This window comes from Staurois parvus, unplaced genomic scaffold (assembly GCF_062004578.1).
Source record: "Staurois parvus isolate SC_StPar_1 unplaced genomic scaffold, SC_StPar_1.0 ptg000116l, whole genome shotgun sequence".
Lineage (NCBI taxonomy): Eukaryota > Metazoa > Chordata > Amphibia > Anura > Ranidae > Staurois > Staurois parvus.
Window position 1 is genome coordinate 5226535 of NW_028317912.1, and position 23089 is coordinate 5249623.

Consider the following 23089-nt stretch of genomic DNA (forward strand, 5'->3'; position numbering starts at 1 on the left):
TTGGTGTTTCTTACAGCACAAATTAAGGGGACCCTTTTATTTTCTTTATAAAGTAAAAAATAAAAAGCCAGTGTTTATTAAAAACCACTACAATAAAGATATAACTGTCTAAAAAATGTGTTTACTTATTTTTATTTTTTTCAGGTACTTATATAGCGCCATCAATTTACGCAGCGCTTTACATATATATTGTACATTCACATCAGTCCCTAACCCTCAAGGGGCATACAATCTAAGGTTTACATTTATACATACACATACTAGGGCCAATTTAGACAGGATCCAATTTACCTGCCCATATGAAAGAAAAATATATTTGAAATATATTTTTAAAATATTTTTCCCAAATATATTGACATATATTTGAAATGCTACAATTTTAGCCATATTCAATATGTTTACAAATATATTTATATATATATATATATATATATATATGTACTGCATATTGAAATGCTCTTTTTATGTGTTACAAATTATATGAAAAATATTTTAAAAATATATATTTTTTAAAATATGTTCTTCGGATTTTTTTTTAACATGTAAAAAAGTCATTTTAACATATATTTTTACATATATTTGTAAATGCATTCCAAAAATGTAGATTTGTATTTGTAAAGACATATAGTATATTTGAAATGTATTTTTAAAAATATTTTACATTTATTTTGTAATAAAAACGCATTTCAACATGTAGTATATATATTGAATATGGCCAAAATTGTATCATTTCAAATATATGTCAATATATTTGTGAAGAAAATTTTTATAAAATATTTCAAATATATTTTTCTTCCATGTGGGTACCGACATATCTTTGGAGCGTAGGAGGAAACCGGAGTGCCTGGAAAAAATTATATAAAATACATTTGGGTACAGTGTTGCATGACTGAGTAATTGTCAAACCATCACAGACTGTAAAACAGGAATTGTTCAGGTAATACAGGGGGTGAAGCATGCTTGTACTGAAGAGGATAAAAAAATAATATTATGCTTCTGAAACATCAGAAGTGCATTAAAGTAGAACTACAGGCACTTTTTTCATTTTGGGAAGAGTAAGAGGCGCTTATAACCTTTGTCAGGTTTTTTTTTCCATCTGTGTCCAAATGAGGAGATTTCCCTTCACTTCCTGACCCACAGCCAAAACAGTGAGTGACAGGAAATCCTTCCAATGTGAGGGAATCCATGGTTTATTTTATTTATTTATTTTATTTATTTCAGGTACTTATATAGTGCCATCAATTTGCGTAGCGCTTTACATATATATTGCACATTCACATCATCATGCCCCCCCCCTCTTGACACGCCAACCAGCAGGTCTGTGGATTGCTCAGCAAGCCAGACCTATTGCGTGACCTGCAATTTACAAGCCAGGAATATCATTATAGCCACAGGTATCAGGTTAAAAAAAAAATTGGGTTTAGGAAAGTGTAGCGTTTCTCTGTGAATTATGTGTTTGACGTTAGTGGACTTTACTTCTACTTTCGGCTTTAATGTGGCTTGTTAACACTTGTTATAACTGAATGCAGCTCATAAGCTAATAAATGGATGGGCAACTCTCATGAGGATCGCAAAGAGATTGTTCCAACTTTTGGATTGTCAGAGTATGGTTCTATACCCATAGTTATCCTTATTCAAAAAATGTCATCACTGATTAATTGGGAAAAGATGTAACCTGCACTAAATGAAGGACAGCAAAGAAAGATTGTATGCATTACTGCTATCATACATATTGAAACCTTATGATTTTCTGTTATGCATCAGACACAAACATTTTATAGAAAGAAAACATCATTTACAAGAGGTTTGTTCACAGAAGTTACTGTTGCACAGTAAAAAAGGACAAATCAATTTCAAGAGCATTTAAAAAATATCAAAAAAGGTATAATGCTATATCTGCATTATTTTTTTTATTAAGCATTAAAAATAATACATTACTTAAAGAATATTTTCAGACATTATATATTTCTACAGAGTTACATTAGTCCAGCTTGGACCATTATAACTATGTACATAAAATACCTGGCTGATGCTCCTGGAAGCTGGAAATCACTGAAGCAAACACCACCGTTCTAGTGATCTCCACTGGCTTTCCGGTCTTGTGCTGAGTGGCCAGCCTGATGCACCGTGAACACAGAAGCCACTAGAAGTGTCACTAGAACTACTGTCCTCATTGGAAGATTTCCCCTCCATTCCTGTTCTGGTGACAACCCAAATTTGGGATTTTCTTTCACTTTCTGTGATAAAGGTAAACAGGACAAATGGGGGGGGGGGGTGAATCTCCATAGCAGGGACACAGACAGCAATAACAACCTTACAGGCGTTCTGAATCCTTTCTACTCTATCCAAGTTTTTCCTTTAGTTATACTTTAAACACTTCTTCCAACTTTCAAGTAGGGACTAATGCACACCACTCTATTCGGAGAAGTAGAACTTTGCACAGCAATTATTTGCAGATGATTCGCTTGAGCATGAATACATTGTGCTGTGTCCTTAAAGACACAGCTGGTGATGTTAGGTTCATAGCCCCTTGTTATTGTCCATATTTTTTAGATTACTGACCATGAATGGATATATAGCACTAAATACCGTATCTTCCAGCGTATAAGACAACTTTTATACTTAAAAACATACACCAAAAATTGGGGGTGATCTTATACGTGGGGTATACAGTGTGAACCTTTAGTTCATTTGGGCCAAGCTGGCTCAAAACAGACATCCCTAATCTGTCAGCCAGCTGGATGTGCGGTAATACTGTATGTACGGTAAGTTCGGCTACATACAGTATACCGCACTGAGCCAATCACGGCAAGTGATGCATTCTATTAATGAATATAAAGCCTGCTCGGATTGGCAGAGGTTGCATCATCAGCCCTCCTCTCTGACTTGTATTCATTAACCTCCCTAGCGGTCTGATTATGTCCATATTTCTGTGCTGGTAAATTTTTTTGCATGGAAATATGTTGTTTTTTTATTGTAGGCCTGTAATTTTTAGGAATAACTCACTGAAATCTGTCCGAACAAGAGTCTAATAAACATCCCGGGTATGATAAAATTTGAAACATGAAATCATAAAGTATAATATGATAAATAATCATTAAAAAAAATAATATTATAATAATAAATGTAATTCAATAATGTAATCAAACCAAAAACACTGAAATTTGAAATATAGCGCCAAGTTCGCACATCACTGAGCAAAGTCGCAGAATCGTTTTCAGTGTCTGATGACGAATTTCCCCACGAATCATTATCACTCAATTCTGCAAGTGGTTCTGATTTACTATCGCTGTTCTCTAGCTGGTCTAAAACCGCTTTTGACCTAAAGGGGCGCTTTTTGGATGCCATGGACATTTCTAAGTTTCCAGACAGAAAGAACAGTAAAAATGCAGGCAGGGCACAGGACAAAGCACTAGAAACAAAATGAGTGAAATGTTATGATACAGTAATGTTTTACTATGTGATTTTTGTGTATTTAGTGAATGTCACTTTTTAACATTTTTGAATTTCCCGCCGGTTCCGTCCCCGTACATCCTGTTTGTCCCGATGCTCGCAGGGACTGGAACCCGGAAGACGGATTCCGGCATTGGCTGGAGGAGATGCCGGGGACGCTGCAGGGGGGACATCGTGGGAGCGCAGGACAAGGTAAGTGCTGGAGGGAATCCCAGAGCAACGCTGCAGGGTAATCCCTAGTGTAGCTCGGGGCTACCGCTTCTGGTACTGAAAGTTAACCTCGAGCTACACTCGGGAATACCACCAGGGGGATTAATAGAATACATCGCTTGCCGTGATTGGCTCAGCACGGTATACTGTATGTAGACAAAGCTACCGTATATACAGTGTTACTGCACATCCAGCGGGCTGACACATTAGTGGGTGTATTTAAACAAAATGGCTGGTAGGCAAGACCCCATCATGGCTCCAGCAAGAAGAAGGAAATATGAAGCCAGTTTCAAACTGAAAGTTGTAAACTTTGCCAAGGAACATAATAACTGTGCTTCTGATGTCAGAGGATGAACATGATGAGGATTTTGAAGGATTTTAAGTACCGGTAAGTCATAACCATGTTAATTAAAATTATTTAAATCAAATCTGATGTTTTTAAATGGTGTTGCCTCAGAAGGGGGGTAGTCTTATATGGCAAGTATAGCCCAAAACCTATGTTTTAACTGGAAAATTAGGGGGTTGTCTTATACACCCAGTCACCTTATACACCGGCAAATAAGTAAGTTACTTGTGTGTATTTGTTTATTAAACAATGCAAGGTTTAAAGTACCGATCATAATAATTCTATAGCTTCTAAATTAGAACTTGGAAGTCCTCAAGCTGGAGCCACACTAGTGTCTATGGGCAATGCACCTTGCACATGGTACTCTGTTCCTTGAATTGTTTTACTGACTAAACCCAATGATCTTCCTACTCCTACATGCTATAATAACTAGAAAAATGCTATGATTTCCAAAAAAAAGACAGAAGACAAGCACTGTGATATTGGGCTAGAGCCCTACAGCAGCATTTTTCAATCAGGGTTCAGTCTGGGTTACCCTGCGATGTCGCAAGCATGTTTGCCAAGAATCAAGGTAGCTCTAATGTACAGGGGATCTCTGATGTATAGGGGGCTCTGATGTGTTTGGGGCCTTCTAAATGAAGGGATGACTCTGACGTGAAGGGGGTACTCTGAAATGATGGGAGGCCTCTGATGTGATGGGGAACCTCTGATGTCATAGGGGAACCACTGATGTGAAAGGGGGCTTTTGATGTGAACTTCATTTCATTAAGGCGGTTGCGTGCATTGGCTCAGGCTCAGGTTTCCCAATGACAAGGAACATTTAAATTTTTCACATCATAAACTGGAGTGAGTAGAGATTTTACATTGTTTTAAAGGGTGCTGCAACAGTAAAAAGGTTGAGAAATGCTGCCCTAGAGTGCCATCATCCTAGACTAGCAAAAAACTACATTTTTGTTTTGTTGTCTGTGAAATGGAACCCTCAGTGTATTGCAAGTAGTTGTGTTTGTAGTGAGTCAAATAAGAGTATTAAAAGGAACATCATACACATTCTTTTAAACTTTTTTACACTGTGAATAATAAAGCTGGAATTTTTTTTATATATCTATCGCATGTGTCTAATTTATATTCTCTAAGTGCCATGCTAGAAAGTCTTTCTTTTTCTGTGGATCATAACAAGAGACATACCCTGCTTATCTCTAATATTTCAAGTTCAAATAAAGCAAAGGGAGCTCTTGTACATACAGCAGTGCTAATGTGGAGAGTCCTGGATGGAGTATACCCAGTGAGGGTTAGACCATTTTGCTGAGATAGTTAAAATGAATGATTCCAACTTCTTGAGTAGTTCCATACCCTGGCTTACATACTTGGCTGAGGAATAGAGGTAGACAGACCTACACAAGCTGGAGCATGTGAGAAAAACAGTATCCAGAAACACACAGCCTCCAGGACCAGCTTACACAACACCCAGGTAATGCCAACAAGCATGATCTGTCTACTTTTACCAATCCTATGACCTAGATGTAATATAGCCTATATTGTATGATATGGCAGTTCAAGCAACAAGCAGCAGCTGTAACAAAGCATTTTAATATGGAAATCTTATTTTTCTGTCCCGGAGTCAAAGACTTTCCATTATACCCCCTACTTAAAGCAGCAAAGATTTAGTGTACAGCAAGGTTTTTTTTTCACCATAGAGATGAATGTCCTGGAAATCGCTAAACTTAGTCAGAGGTTCCAAAAAATATAAATATATATTGGCTTATATGTAACGGCCATTTTGGTAATTCAGATTGATGTTTCACTAATTTGATTTTGATAAACTGAAAACCAATTGGTTGCTTGATTGGTTATCCATAATCACTACCCTTAGCTCTTGGACTGGTCAAGTAAATATTACTAGCAATTTAAAACACACTCAATAAGTTTCAGTGCCATATGGATAGAAATATTCAAATGTTCAGCTTTTATGGTGGAGGAGCCCTGATCCGTATAGTGATCTTTGTCATCAAAACCTGGTTGAAATTGCTAGGCAACTATGAAATTTATCTATTAAAAGGCAAATGGTCTTTGCACTTTACAAGATAATTTTCCCTTAGTCTAACGTATGGGCTGAAGGTCTGCTGATTTCCATCATCCAACGATGTGCAAGCAAAAATACATCTCTTTTTATTATTTTCCTTGCACGTGATTTGGTATTCTTTGCAAAGTGAATTTTCACCTCATTCAATAAACTAAGTTCAGGGAAGATTCACTTTCATAGTGAACAGCTTTTTTTCCTTCAGTTAATCAACCCCTATGTGTATTTGTCTGGCCCAGACCTTGCTTGACATAATAAAACCAGCATACAGCAATGGCTAAAGTTGTAGGATACCTACTTCTTAGAAGACAAAACTCTATTTTTAATGAGATATGTATCCATGGCTAGGTAGGCAACATGTGAGCAAGGCCAAAAAATAAGTTTATATTAATGCTAAGATTGGCATATTATTTGTTTAGGGAATCGGTCCTTAAAGTAACACAGCACAATAACCTTATGCTTCAAAAACAATCCATACACCTCCGCTACTTAATGGCTATCTATGTAATCTGTTTTTATTAAATAGTCTTTTAAAGCAGTATTAAACCATAAAGCAAACATTTTTTATGCCGCAGCTTGCAAATTCTTAGCTGTGATTGCTGCATTTCTTTTTTAGGCTTTCTTTCAGTCTTCTATTTTTGGTTATCCAGCCAGCAAGTTTGTTAAATTTCAGAAACTCAAGCTCTCCAGCAGAATGTATCAGTTTACATGCATGATACAAACCACTTAACGCTGTAAAATCTTTATCCCAAAAGGAAAACAATCTGTTTCAGTTTGTTTAGTGTATTTAAATCTACTAATACATTTAACACTACCCTCCCCCCAAGACTAAAAATGCTGCTGTCTGCGGTGCCTCTTGTGCTCATTCTTCTAGATTGGTGTCTCACTAATACAGGAGGTGTGTTTCTGGCCTTATCACCATGTGAAAACAAAACGAAAAAAGCCAAAGAAAAGAAAACTGATGCAGTCATCACCTCTAATGATTAGTAACCTGCAGTATAATACATTTTTTGGTTTTGGGTTTAATACTGCTTTAATGTCTTTTTCTACATTCTGTTAACATCCTCTGTGAGTCCTCTAACCTCTCATTTTCCCCTTCCATTTGTTTGGAACGAGCAGTGCATGTTAGTTGCAGTCATGTGCACTACTCTGTAAACACTACAAATCCCATAGTACATGGACCATCTCTGGAACGATGAAGAGTGACTACGTTCCAACACACAAAGGGACCATGGAGAATGAATGTAGCCACCTTCTAACAGAAAGTTGCAGCTATAATATCACACTAGCAAATATAATAAAATCTGGAGATTTGGAGGAAACTGAGAGCAATAGAAGGTACTTTTTGAGGTAAGAATATACTCTTACTGGCCACTTTATTAGGTACACCATGCTAGTGCCAAAACAATATCCCCCACACCATTACACCACCACCAACAACCTGAATCATTGATACAAGGCAGGATGGATCCATGCTTGTTTTTTCATGCCAAAATCTCACCCTACCATCTGAATGTCTGCCAATTCTCCTCTGACCTCTGACACCGACAAGGCATTTTTGTCCACACAACTGCTGCTCACTGGATATTTTCTCTTTTTCAGACCATTCTCTGTAAACCCTAGAGATGGTTGTGAGTGAAAATCCCAGTAGATCAGCTGTTTTTTTAAATACAGAGATCAGTCCGTCTGGCACCAACAACCATGCCATGTTCAAAGTCACTTAAATCCCCATTATTCCCCATTCTGATGCACGGTTTTAACTTCAGCAAGTCTTCTTCAGCACATCTTGATGACCAAATGCATTGAGTTGCTGCCATGTGATTGGCTGATTAGCAATTTGTGTTACCAAGCAATTGAACAGGTGTACCTAATAAAGTGACCGGTGAGTGTATACTTGAATACAATTTTCTTTTTTTAAACCAAGTCACTTAGGGGTTTATTTACTAAAGCTGGAGAGTCCAAAATCAGACTCCCTTCTGCATAGAAACCAATCAGCTTCTAACCTCAGCTTGTTCAATGAAGCTTTGGCAATGAAACCTGGAAGCTGATTGGTTTCTATGCAGAAGGGAGTCTGATTTTGGACTCTCCAGCTTTAGTAAATAAACCCCTTAGTGTCACTTTAAGCACCTCTACTAATGAGCCACTAGAGCAATGTTCTCAACCATTTTACCATGGAAGAACTCTTCAAATAATTTGGTGTCTCAAGGAACGCCTGCTAAAACTTATTATGACTAAAGCTCACTAAAGAAGAAAGCTGGATACTGAAAAGTGTTGTATCCCAGGAAAATTGCCACCTTAAATTGGCAGTCATTGGGAATGTAACCCCCCCTCTCCCCTTACATCAGTAATCGGTAGGGGAAGGGCCCCTTAAGCTGGGTACACACAGTCAGACATTCGGACCATGTGTACTGCTGTTCTTTTAACCACTTGTCCTCCAAAGGATTTACCCTCCTTCCTGACCAGGCCATTTTATGTGATACGGCGCTGTGCTACTTTAACTGACAATTGCACGGTCATCCAACACTGTACGTAAATAAAATTTATGTTCTTTTTTTTCCACAAATAGAGATTTCTTTTGGTGGTATTTGGTTACAAAAAACTATTCTGAAAAAAAAAAAACAATATTTTTGACTTTTTGCTATAAAACATATCCAATAAAAAAATTAAACAAATCTAATTTTGTTATAAATTTTGGCCAAAATGTATTCTGCTACGTCTTTGCTAAAAAAAAAATCCCAATAAGTATAAATTAATTAGTGTATGTAAAAGTTACAGTATCTACAAATGGCGGTATATATACTGAATTTATTTTTTTTTTTATACTAGTAATGGCAGCGATTAGTGACTTATAGCGGGACTGCGGGACTGTGGCGGGCATTCTGACACTGGGTGGGAACTGACTAACTGCCACTGAGATCCCCAGTGACACCAATACAGTGATCAGTGCTAATAAAAGCACTGACACTGTACTAATGACACTGGGCAATGCGGGGTTAACTTTTGAGCAATCAAAGGGTTAACTGTGTGCTATGTGATTTTTTACTGTGTGTGCTGTTTTACTTGTGAGGCATGCTGCTTTGTATTTCTCTGCTGTACAGAGAAATACAAAGTAGCATATCCTTGCTGGCAGGAGAGAGACCAGTGTTGTTTACACACAGGTCTCTACCCTGTCAGCTTTGCACAATGATCGCCGGGTGCCGATGGAGAATCTCCAGCCAGGACCTGGTGACTGACATGCCTAGCTGCCAATGGCAGAGCAGGTAGGGTGGCGCGCGCTCGTGCGCCCCCTACCCGGAAATGTAAATCAGGTATATATATATATGTGTGCTTTTGCGCAGCCCTGCCTCCCTGTAACAGTAGTTCTACTATAGGGCGGTGGGCAAGCGGTTAAAGGACGGCTTTTGTCAAAGGGACATGCTGGAAAAGCAGCATCCAATCAGTGCTCACAGCTAATGGCTTTGAGCACTGATTCGTGTGTTCTGGCGGGGGGACAGTCCCCCTGTCAGAACACAAAGGCACAGCAGGAGAGATCACTGCACTAATATTGAATAGTTAGTACAGCGCTCTCGCTGGGTTGAACAAATGAAAGATTCAAGTGTATCCCAGCTTAAAAGAATACTGGCATCAGTGGCTGCTTACCTGTGAGATTAGCTCCACTGATCCCAGGTCATTGGCTCAGACAAATTATTATTATAACTACAGGTATTTATATAGCACTGTTAATTTATGCAGCACTTTACATATTGTACATTTACATCAGTCCCTAAATCTCAAGGGGCAACCAATCTAACATCTCTAACTTATATTCATATTCAAGGGCCAATTTAGACAGGATCCAATTAACCTACCAGCATGTTTTTGGAGTATAGGAGGAAATTGGAAAACCCGGAGGAAACCCACACAGGCACAGGGAGAACATGGAAAGTCCAGGCAGGTGGTGACATGGTTGTGATTTGAACCAATGATCCTAGTAATGCCATGTGGAAGTGCTAACCATTTAGCCACTGTACATGTGCTGCACATGTGCTACTGGTGCTGTCACTGTTCAGGTACCATCAGGCGGGAGATAGATCCACCACTGTTCTTTGCTCAAGGAATCCCTAGTAACCTATGGAAAAAGCAAAGGGTTCGACCGTTCGCAACACCCTGACTGAGAAAGGCTGCACTAGAGTGTCATCCACTGTGAATGTCCTCTATAGCCAGGCCAACCATACAAACTAATAAACAGGCAATGCCATACTAGCAACAACTTTGTAGAAAAGATTTGCATCACCTTCAAATCCCCCTAAACTTTTTCTTTGATGATTTGTAGCTGGACATAGAACTGTTTGTTTTTTTATACAAATTGATGGTGTTCCCTGGTTATCAGCAGTTGCATTGGATCCCCTGAGCAGCTCCTGAAGGTGGCAATGCAATTGCTCAACCATTGAACTACACATTGATGGAACTGTTGTAACACTGACCTTTAGGGTCCATGCACACTGGGCTTAAAAATGCTGCTTCTACAATTTAGCATTTTTTTCTGCCTGTAGAAGCTGCTCAGTGTTATCCCATATGTCTATACACATTAGGATGTTTATAGGCATATTTTAGACTCATCATTTGGAGGCAGAAAAAAACCTTCTGGATTGTGTTTTTGAGAGGAATTTGCTAGCAGAAAAACTCTAAATGCGCCTAAAAATGTGTAAAAAAAACGCTCTGTGTGAGCGTTTTTTTCTACCCAAAGTTTTTTTTAAGCCCAGTGTGTATGGATCCTTCATAAATTACAGTATTTTTTTCTTAGCTATAAAAAGTCTAATCAAGGTATTTAACTATTACAAAATCACATGACATTATGAGGCATAAAAAAAGCTAAAATGTAAAAAGCAATACTGTGTAACCTTGTGTGTAAATATATAGAGTTTGTTTTCTTTTTTACATTTTTATTTTGCTTATTGTCTTTGGATATACATATTACTTTAATATCACAGTGTAAAAGTAATCTAACTTTGTCGCTTACCAACAGTGAATAACTAGCTCATATGTGTGAACGTACAACATTATGTAAAGATCGTGGTAATAGGGGAAATACATAGAAAAGTGAACAGTGGAATGTCAACAAAGTTATGTCAATCAGCCTTTATTTATTACATCATTAATTTATTTCCTAAATTAGTTTGCCCTAATATATAAAGTTGTTGGCAAACCACAAGTCAATCATCCTACACTATTGGATTTCATCAAAACAAAGGCTGCTTGTAAGGCCAAAATAAGAAACAAATACCAAAAAGATCAATAGCATAAAAGTAAAAAAAAAACTTCTACCTTGTAACTAATATACTCTAAACAAATGCCTCATTTGCCCTTATATGTTCAACATAGTCTCAGCAAGCCATCGCTCACATACAGTACATTTGTTGGAAAAAAAAAACGAAATGTGATCTTTAGGAAAAACAATAAAACGCACTCAGGAGGTAACTTGATATTCCGGATAGTCAATAAAAGAACTTTACAAATTACTTTTTGTAACATTATGTTTGTAAACAGTCCAGACATCACTCTGTTCCCAATCAGGAATGTTCACTTCTTGAGAATTGTGGAAACAATGTAATGCTGTGCTGTGTAAAAATGTACTACTGTCATTAAAAAAAAATAATTATATATATATACAGTACTTTCCAGCATTTACCCAAAAGTTATATCAAAAGACCAAAGAAGCATAATATATAAAGCAAGGTCATTAATATCATTTATAAAATGTATTATTTGTTACCCTGCTTTCCAGTACAAAATATGTCATAAGGTGGTGGTACTCATTTAATACCCTTACTCCATGGATGTGATGCCTTAGGCAGTTCCCTGGTTTGGCATTTTCCTATCCTGCTTTCCAGAGCCAAATCTGTCATAAATGTGGAGGCACACTTTAAATGACCTTACATGAATCTATTGCCTTAGGCATAGCCATATTGTCTTAGGATATACATTTTACTGTAATGTCACGGGGTAAAAGTAATCTAACTTTGCTGTCTAAAATTGTGAACTGGCCCACATGTGTGCCTAGGCAAACTTAACTGAAAACCAGAAAGTCAAGAAAATTAACATCAATCAGCTATTATTTACTATTGTTATGCCTGAACTAGTTTGCAATAATAAATCCAAAGTTGTTGGCAAGCCACCAGTCAAACATGATACAATATTAGATTTTATAGTAAAAAAGGCTGCAAAAGCCAAAATAAGGGCATTCCAGTATTACCCAAAGGAGATAACATAAGGCAATAAAAGCTTAACATAAAAAGCAAGGTCAGGAATACCATTTACAAAATGTTTTACTTTGATACCCTGCTTTCCAGAACCAGATCCGTCAACAAAATTGATGATACTAATTAAATATCTCCATAAATCCAATGCCTTATTATGCTTTCTGGCACCATTTTTTTCTTAGAAAGGTGAAGGTACTAATTAAAGTATGAGTAAACTTCCTTTATCTGCTCCCTTTGCTCCCTGCTCATTTTACATTTACCATTGAAAGTGTTTTATTATATCTGTCTGACCAAAAGAAACAAAAACAAGAATAGCTGTTCATCGATCCAGAAAACTTGTGAGCTGATAATTTCCTGCACTCTCTGCCTCTGTATTAGTTAGTATTGTTCCCTGCTATCTCTATGAACTACAAAACCTTTCCCTTGTTATGGAGCAGAGGGAGGTGTTATGTAGTCCTGCCTGCCACATTCCTTGTTGTAGGGTGAAAACATTGCTCAGTGCAGTAGAAGAGTGTTAATGGCAGGATAACCAGAGTAAAATAAAGGAAAAAATTGTGGGAAAAAAAGAAAAAGAAAATGAATGCAGACACCACATCTGGGACTGGTAGACTGCAATACTATCAATTTTTGTTCTTGGACTTAGATATGCTTTAAATAACCTTACTCCCCTGCTTTCTGGCTCCACATTTCCCATAAAGGTGGATGTACAGTATAAATGACTTTAAATGTGATGTCTCAGGCAGCTCCCTGGTCAGGTTTCTTGCTATCTTGCTTTCCAGTGCCAGATCTGTCATCAATGTGGAGGTACACCTTAAATGAACTTGCACCATAAAGGCATGGGGACTTTGGCAACTGCCTGGTTTGGCTTTGTGGTATCCTTCTTTTCAGCACCAAATTTCTTATCAAAATACAACCTGATGTAGTAGCACAGTGGCTTAGTGGTTAGCATTTCTGCCTTAAAGCACTAGGGTCATCAGTGTGAATCCCAACCATGACATTGCCTGCATGGAGTTTGCATGTTCTCCATTTCCTTGCACTGGTTTCCCCCCTCACTCCAAAAACCTGCTGGCAAGTTAACTGGCCCTAGTATGAATGTGATGTAAGGACTTTAGCTTGTATGCTGTTTGAAGCAAGGAGGGTGTGCCTGTACAAAAATATGTAAAGCTCTGCAAAAATTCCTGGTACTATATAAATACCTGTAATAAATAATAGAATGCCTTAAAGTGTTATTAAACCCAAAAGCAAACATTTACCATATTACAGTTTACCAATTCTTAAATGTGGTGGCTGCATTAGTTTTCCATTTTAGGCTTCCTTTCTATTATTGCACCTTGTGATCCTAACAGTAAGCCTGTTATTCTTTCAATAGGACCAGCTGTCCTTCAGATGTAGTAGTTAGAGGGATGAGACAAACCATTTACCACTGACAGGGGTGCTTACAATTATCAGCTTTTATTCAGTTATAAACAACATTTATCCCAAAAGAAACAAAAAACAAATGCTGAAACTTCTTAAAGAGTGTGAGCTGGAGTTTGGCTTTAATTTGTTTGGTGAATCTGCTAGAGCATCTAGCACTCTGTTCCACTCAGATTAACAGTACTGATGTCCAAGAGTGTTTCTGTGCTCCTTCATCCAGAGTGGAGGCACTCTGATACAGGAGAGGAGTTACTAGTCAAATCACCAGGTGAAAAGAGGAGGGAAATTCTGAAAAAGAAAATAAATGCAGCCACCACGTCTAAGGATTAGTAAACTGCAATATATTACATTTTGCTCCCAATTTGACTTTCTGCCATCCCTACCATCACCATGAATCTGTTGTCTTAGGCATCTGCCTAGTTTGCCTTTTGCATTGAGTGAAGCACTGAGAACAGCACCAGTCATAGCTAGCAGGCTATTCCACTTCCCTAGCCAAGCACTTACCTACTCTCTGCTCCTGGTAGGCTCCATACTCCACATCCTCCTTTTCCTCAGGGTAATAACTTTGTTTGGAGGGATATTGCACTTGATTCTCCTCTTCCAGGTTATACTTCTTAAAGTCTTTGATGAGTTTCATGATAAAATTGAGCAGGGTCTTGTCTGTGAGGTTACTGGAGTCAGTCCTGTCCTTGCAGTATCCAGAGGAGAGCAATAGGAGCAGAATGGCCAGCACTGCGCTGTACCTGACACCCCTCATCTTCTCATCCAGCAGTCAAGTGAGGTCCACAACTCTATGTTAGGTTGGGGGGAAAGAAAGTAGACTTCTATCAGTGTGGTTGGATGTGACAGTGAATCTGAGCATCCTTCAGGGCTAGCTCTGCAAAGTGGAAAGTGTCAGCAGCCCAGCACTCTTTCTACCCCCTTGCTCACATCATGCATTAAAGTACACAGCAGCACTAGCAGTCATAAGCACACACAGCTAGAAGTTGTCAGAGACAAAGTGACAGCAGGCACCTGCAGAGCAGGATGGATCAGCACAGTTACCTTGCTGGGTGGGCTCAGGCTCCCCTTTGGCAGAAAGCTGACAGCAGCAGCAAGAAGTTTGCAGCTCCTCCAAGTCACTGTGAACCATACCAGTCCCACCACATGGGTCTTATATAGAGTTTAGCTTGTCCATGAGCTGGCTGCTGGATCTGATCAGATCGAATTGGATGTGGGAGGAAACAAAAGTCAACTTGAAGAAGAGTGAGTTGCTATGGGGGGTCTCCCCTGTGAGCTGTGGCCAGGAGATCCCGACAATTAGCAAGGCTTTGCCCTCTTCCCGATCATCATCACAGCCCTGTGGGTACTGGGAAGTCCAGGCAGGGCTCCTCTATGACAGCGATCATTTTACACTGACTTCCCAGTAGCAACTTTCTGTCTTCTCATAATCACACAGGGAAGGTTACAGGAATCCATTAAAGGGGACTGGCTCCACTGTTACCTTGGCAGATCTGTCACCTTGTATGGAGGGCAGAGAACTCCAACCTGGCCAGGGTGTCAGGGGAAGAGACCGTTCCCTCCTGTCAATCAGGGCCAGGGAAAAGGGGGGATGAGGATGGAGTAATCTGATCTGCTTGAACTTTTCTATTTGCTCGGATCTGTGTGCTTACCACTCCCAGCAAAGAGCAAATACAAGGCTGATTGTCTGCAGGTGAAGAAAGAGGAAGAATGGAAAAAGGAGAGCAGGGCACAAGTGATTTCGGCACGGAAAGGTTCAAGCTCTCGTTTCTTCTATTGCTTTATATAACAATTCATCACATCGCTGCTGAAGGATTAAATGTCCTGCTCGTTGTCACTACAGCCACTTATTGGCGGCTCATCTACCGCCACCTACTGGCCACAAGTGGCACTGTGGCAGCGATCCTAATTAACTGTGTGCAGAGATAACACTTTCTTTTTCTCTAGCTTAGCATACAGCAGGGCTCTCATAGCTTTTCACTGCGAGGACCACTTTATATATTTTACAAATATTTACAGGCTGAAAAATTACTAGGTTTTGTAAATGACTTAATTACATTTAAAGGGATTCTAAAGGTTCTTTTTTTTGGGGCAGAGGGTGGGGGTGGGGGGATAACAAACGTGTGTATACTTACCTGCTGTGTGCAGTGGTGATTTTGCACAGAGCAGCCCAGATCTTCCTCTCTGCAGGTCCCCCGCTGGCGCTACTGGCTCCTCCTTTCTGTCAGGTGCCCCTACAGCATGCCGCTTGCTATGGGGGCACCTGCTACTCCATGTGTTCATTGACACACAGAGCTGCGGCTTGGCCCCGTCCTATCTCTTATCTCATTGGCTGACTGGCTGTGATTGACAGCAGTGAGAGCTATTGCTGTCTCAGCCTATAAGGAGGCAGAAACCCAGGACAGCTAAGGCTGTCATTCACATCGCTCGATTGCGATGGGGCTCAGGTAAGTATTGAGGGGGCTGGGGGAGCTGCTGCACAAAGAAGGTTTTTTGCCTTCATGTACAGAATGAATGAAGGTAAAAAAACCATCTGCCTTTGCAACCACTTTAAATTAATGCAAATGAACTTTAAATTACGTTTTACTTTTTATGTAATCAGGATAATATGATTCAGAACAATAGAGAAAGAACTCAAAGAGCCCGTTCACCAGTGTTAACGGATAAGTTTACCTTTAGGAACATGCAGGGGCGGACTGACCATTTGGAAACTCGGGCACTGCCCGAGGGCCCTGGGTCAGTAGGGGGCCCCATGTGATGCCTCTGGTACCTTTTTCATAGGCTTTTTTGAGTTTGGGCAAGGACACCGGGGCCCTATGATCCCCTATTGCCTGGGGGGCCCCATGAGTTGTCAGTCCGCCCCTGGGAACATGTTACATGCTTCACCCCCTAGGGTGGAACAGGTAACATGTTCCCAATGCTGCAGCTGCTGCTCGATGCCCCCCTCCCTGTGACAGAAGTAGAGGAGATGTTCCCTGTACTAGCTGTCACTTTTTATAAAAAGGCATGACTGCGTGGGGCTCCACCCACACAGCCACATCATTCTGTGTTCTCTGAATGAATTAACTCCAAGGATAAGTTCACCATAAAGGATGAGTTCACCTTATTATTATTATTACACAGTATTTATATAGCACCAAAAAGTTTGCTCAGCGCTGTACATTATAGTGGGAGACAGTACATGGGACAATACAGTAACAATACAATACACGAGGGGTTCGAGGGCCCTGCTCCTTGGAGCTTACAATCCAGGAGGGAGGGGATAGTAGTACAGGAGGAAATGGCTGTGGGGGATGGAGTGGTAGGAGAAGTAGAGGAGATCGACTGTTAGGTGAGGGCGGGGTAGGCTTCCCTGAAGAGATGGGTTTTCAGGGTGCACCTAAAGGTGAGGAGGTAGGTGACAGTCTGATGGATTGGGGTAGTGATTTCCAGAGGATGGGGGAAGACCTGGAGAAGTCCTGGAGTCGGGCATGAGAGGAGGAGACCAGGGAGCTAGAGAGTAGGAGGTCTTGTGAGAAGCAAAGAGTACGTGTTGGGTGGTATTTGGATATCAGGTCAGTGAAATAGTTTGGGGAAGTATTATGAATGGCTTTGTACATCAATGTTAGTAGTTTGAATTTTATGCGTTGGGCAATTGGAAGCCAGTGGAGGGAATGACAGAGGGGGGTGGCAGATACGGAGCGGTTGGTAAGGTCGATGAGTCTGGCCGCTGAGTTCAGGATAAACTGAAGTGGGGATAGTCTATGATGAGGTAAGCCGGTGAGGAGGGAGTTGCAGTAGTCGAGTCGTGAGATAATAAGGGAGTGAATGAGTTGTTTAGTAGTGTCTGGGGTTAGGAACGAACGTATTTTTGAGATGTTGCGGAGGTGGAGCCTGCATGAATTTGTCAGCGATTGGACATGGGGCTGGAAGGACAGATTGGAGTCTAGAGTGACGCCTAGAACTTTGGCTTGTGGGGTGGGACTGATGGTGGCGTTATTGGTCGTGATGGTGAGGATAGTGGGGGGGGGGGGACGTGGGCTGGGGGGAAAACTAGGAGCTCAGTTTTGGGAAGGTTTAATTTGCGGAAGTGGAGTGACAAGTGGAGTACGCATGGCCTAGATCTCATAGACCAGATACAGAAAAGCATTCACCATGGTACTGCTTTCCAGCCAGTTGGGATTGGTAAGACTCAACCATCTACACACAAGGCTAATTCTTTCTCCACTTCATACACAAAAGGGCGTATCCTTGCAGTGACTGGGATTGTGGATTCAAATATGTAGGAACCGCCCCCATGACAGCCATTGAATCTAACATCTTTACAATTATACACTCATAAATGCAATTTATACAGGTGGAGATATTATTGCAGGACTGAACAAGCAGACTTTTTACTCTCTGTGATTATCTACCTTTTTACAGCTTCAGGAGGATGAAAAGGTGTGAGGAATTTATAATTGAAAACTATGTACATATGTACCCTGGGGATTGATATCCATTTTTTATATGATTTAACTGACTACAGGCTCAGTCGCAGGAACAGCTGTTTTTGTATGGGATGGAGAGATACATCGGCCTATAGATATTCCAGGTATGATTTGGAAGTCACTTTAAGAGGAGCTAAATATTCAAGATCTCCATATACAGTTATATATTGCATCTGAGCCTGCAGCAACTCTCCCTTCTCCTTAGACCCACAATTGAATGTTAATCTGATGTAATGTAGCATGTTTTAATAAAAAAAACTTTTGTTAGATTTATTTATGCACTAAATAGAAATTTTGTACAGATCACTCTGGCTGCTTAGACTTTAATAATAAGGATGAAGTCCAGCAGCTACGGGTTTACATAGTTACATAGTTAGTCTGGCTGAAAAAAGACAAAAGTCCATCCAGTTCAACCATAGATAAAAAAAGCTATAATCCTATACCCACAGTTGATCCAGAGGAAGGCAAAAAAAAAAAACCCAGGGTTTGTAGTGAATCCCCAGAATTTAGCCTTTGCCCTGGTCAGCTGACTCACAAGGGCCAATAATTTAAATAAATATAATTTAAATATGTTTAAATAAATATATTTGAAAGGATGGTCTAACAGCAGACATATTGCCATAGTGTATTTGAGCTTTTAGGGAAAGCAGACAGTTCTGTGTAGGGAGATGTACTTTTTGTCATTTGCACATGTCTCCAATGCAGTTCCTGACTATTCATGACTTTTTTTTTACAACAGCTTGCTTATTAGCCCTACATATGGCCAAAAGTGAATAAAAGACCCCCCAACACCACCACCACTATAGGCTTTGATTGGGATAACTGCAAAGTTTGTAGCTTCGAGTAAGATTTGCAAAACTGCTCGTGGACCAAACCAGGCAGGTTCACTCATCTCATTCATAAAGTGGTTGTAAACATCAGACAGAAATTAAGAACAAAGCATATGCTTCTATAATGTGTATTTGTCTGTATCCAGAGGACTATGTGTCATTTCCGTCTGCTGCCCCATTCATCTGCTATCTGCATTAGTTGCTTCTGACAAGTTTTCCTGACACCAAAGGAAAAAAGGTGACAGGGGAGGGACCTCCAGCAGAGTGACAGCCTCAGCTCTGTTCCTGTCTGCTGTGTGAAGGGGGAGGTGTCCCTATCCCTCCAATCCTCTCAGAGTGTAACACTTTGAGTGAACGTAGAGAAGAAAAGATTGCAGATAAACAGGTACAATTTATGTAGAAGTGTTTTTTCCATCTCTCTGTATCACTTGAGGCCAGCCATTTAATTGGTTTACAACCACTTTAACTCTCAGGTACCCATGGCCAAATGTATGTCCTGGAGTGTGGCCCAGGAAGTCTAACCAGGAACAATCTCCTAAGTTTTAACTAAATATCTTGATGCAAAAACTTTAATTGCATCTAAACTATATTGGTTTTCTTTTTTAGTCTTTGTTACTTTTTTCACTTGATAAAGTAAGTCTGTTATTTTTCAACTTTCTTTAACAGACCAACGTGTCCAGCAAAAGTGGCAGTTAGATGGTTGAAACAGACAATTTACAGGGTTCTTACTATAGTCAGCTTTTATTCATTTATGTAAAACCTTTATCCCAAAAAGAACATTTTTCTATGTGCCCTGTTCACACCACATCACTAGTATCACATGCAGATTTTTTGAGTGCAGGAATCTGCAACATGTATAAAACTCATTGAAGCATAAAAACTGATATAGACTGATGTTTTTGCAAGTGAAATCTTCATGTCAGTTTCCATCAGTTTTTCTGCACATATATTGTGAACGAAGCCTTACTGCTTGAAAAATGTAAGCTGGAGTTCAGCTTTAGTTTGTCAGTCAAGTCCATCTAAATATCTAAATCTGCTAGTACATCTAACACTACTCTAACCCCAAATTCACAATGCTGCTGTATAGGTTGACTCCATTGCACCACCATCCAGCCTGGAGACCCCCAAAGACAGGAAGTGTGTTACTGGCCAGACCACAATCGAGATAAAACTAAAGAACCTAAAAAATGAACAGAAATGCAGTGACCACATTTAAGGATGGGTAAACTGCAATAAATTAAGTCTTTGTTTATGGGTTTAGATACATGTTAACAAGAGGCATGCTATTCCTCTTATAACAAGCTTTTATCAACTTGTCAGCTTGTGTAAGTGTGAACTGCAAGAGGCTCAGCAGAACAGAAAATTTATGAGAAGGAAAAATAAATGCTCTTCTTCTTCTTCTTATGCTGCCCCTCTGATTTAGAGGAAGACATGACCATCTGCACCCTCTGCATTTCAAATGATTTGAGGCTCCCTCTGATCTCACAATCAGCAGCAGGGGTGCAGACTATGACCTTGTACAAATATGTATTAGCTGCTCTCGAACTGAAGGGAAATTGATAAAAGTCTGAAGCAGACATAACTGGGCAATAGTTCTGCATTTTATAAAAGAAACTTGTTTTATAATTAGCTCATAGTGGAGCAAAAAACCTTTCAAACTCCCAAGCCATCAGTAGGATTATACAAAAATAGGGTACTTTATCTCTTAATCAGTGTGGCTAAGGGTCTGATTTCCAAGTTTTGGCAAATTCCTGAAGCACCAAGAATTACCGAATGGATAGAGTTTTAAATATTTATAGGATGGAATAACTATATCACATAGATGAGGATAAAATGGAAAAATTTAGGAAGATATGGTGCAGCTGGTTAAAATTTAAAACCTCTAAAAATATACATAGAACTGGTCGGAGTTGAGAGGAAAACTAGAAGTTAGGAGAGAGCCTAATGGAGAATTTGACAGAGAGTAGTGTAAGATATAGATACATAATTATGAGAGAAGATATAGATTAGGAAGGAGGATGTGGATGGGAAAATGGGTTGGGGGGAGGGTGGGTGGAGTTAAATGCTGGGGTAAATGGAAATACGTGTATTTGAAATATTTTTGCAATTAAGTTGCTGTTTTTTTTTGTATTGGAAAACCAAATAAAAGTTTAACTAAACAAAAAAACTCCCAAGGAGTCCATTATTTTGTGTGGTTGTAGTTAAATAGGGATCTGTGTCATCGTGATTGTGGTCATAAACAAAAATGAATTGTTTACACCAAAAATACATACTTGGTGGCTATATGTCACTCCATCAGTTTAATTTTGCAGTGAATCCCACTGTAGTTTATACGGGACGAGGGCATATCATTTTGTTAAATTCCATTTTTAGGTCTATAGGTCTATAAGCAAACTACTGCTTAAAAAGCATACAAAGCAGCCATTGCCATGGGAGAAATGTGTCAATGCAAAAATATTTTTAAAAAATAGAGTACAGCATTAGCAGCAGTTAGAAATTGGCTAGTAGTTTACTAGTTTACTGTATCTGGCCCTGCTCTTGGTGATGCAAAACTTTCCTGCTCATGGCCAATTTCTGTCAAACTCTCATTAAGAGTTAAGAGACCCCAGATGATAAAGCGGTGTAAAATTGTATATTTTTAATGAGTGAGAATTTGCCAAAATGTACTAGAAAAAAAAGAGTATAGACTGGTGTTTTGTTTCAAGAATGAAGAGATGACAGATGACACAGCAGTGAAAACTGTCCAGCAACCAAACAATTCTAAGTAGCGAGGCTATGCCTAAATTTACAGAAGATAAAGGGCATAGGCAGTTGTTTTACTACAAGAGTTGAGATACTGTAGAGGCTACAGCATTGTAAAATGGGCCAACAACAGAACAAGTATAATATGTCTAACATGTGTATGCCTAACTTTTTTTTTTATCTATGGGGATAGGGAGTACAATTAATCTGATTGATGTAATGAGAGGTAGTTTAAGTACACATTGTCCTTGTACCTTTTTTTTTCAATCTGTGGCGGTCTGCTGAGAACAAAAGAAGAGCCAAGACGAGATGGTCAGTAAAAAGAAAATGCTGGACCTTGAGCACCCCAAACCTAAAAAAAGAAACCTGTTAACATAAAAATTAAAAAATTCAAAAGAAATGAAAATCTAAAAATACCATATACTGTATGTAAAAAAGCCATTTACTTAAATGGAAACCTTGCAAGGAAAAAAAATGGGATAGCAGCAAAAAGTAACCGCTGACCGCAAATCTCGAATACATGGTATTGGTGAACCCAAACCACGTCTCTGTTCATGGAGAACTCAAGCTCTACCAGAGGGTGGTTGTACTTGTATGAATGGCTGACTGTCCACTTTCTCTAGGCACCTTTGGAAGAGAAGCAGTAGAGCAATGTCATGTTCAGCACTACAAAACAGCAAGCAGAGCCTGCATATGAAATGTGCAAATGTGGCTGATCCATGTGCACATAGGATTACAAACTAATCTTAGAGAATGGTTTTTAAAATATTAACACTCATTCCCTGCTATTATTTACATTAAGGTGAACATATCTGCATTCATATTTTGTAAAAACTCATAAAGTCTACAAATTCCCCAAATTTCCTTGCAATGAATATCCCATATAATAAATGATGTAAATGAATGATTATTTTATAGCCTCTTTCATAATTCTTACTACTATAAAGTGCTGGAATCTGAAACCACATTATTTCTTTCAGTTAAAGTCCAATTCAAGCCTATAACCTTCCATTTTTTTAAATTTAGGTTAGGCAAGGAAGGTTAAAACCTCTGTCAAGGTTTCATTGCTGTATCTGTCCCTGTTTGGGAGAATGTTCCTCCCTTAAATGGAACAGCAAGTTTGGGACAATCTCCCAATCTCCCAGCTTCCTGTCTATTGGAAAGGTAGGTGGTAGGACAAGAAGTTGGAGAAAACTCCACAATGGGAACACAGACAACAGCAAATGCATGCAAGGAAGGCTTAGAACTTCTGCCATGAACTTCTTGCTGCATACCCTACAGGTAGATTTTACCTGGCACTTTGTTCA

General features: G+C 39.3%; 1 protein-coding gene across 1 annotated transcript in view; it reads right to left on the bottom strand.

The window, feature by feature from the left end:
- Positions 1–15514, bottom strand: part of ALKAL2 (ALK and LTK ligand 2) — a 116542-nt gene extending 101028 nt beyond the window's left edge. The window contains exons 1-2 of the mRNA XM_089671975.1: positions 14786–15514; positions 14246–14532 (exon numbers count right to left, since the gene is read on the bottom strand). Coding sequence (XP_089528101.1) covers positions 14246–14498 — 253 coding nt within the window. The 5' untranslated portion in view covers positions 14499–14532; positions 14786–15514. The remainder of the gene's footprint in view (positions 1–14245; positions 14533–14785) is intronic.
- Positions 15515–23089: the final 7575 nt, after the last annotated feature.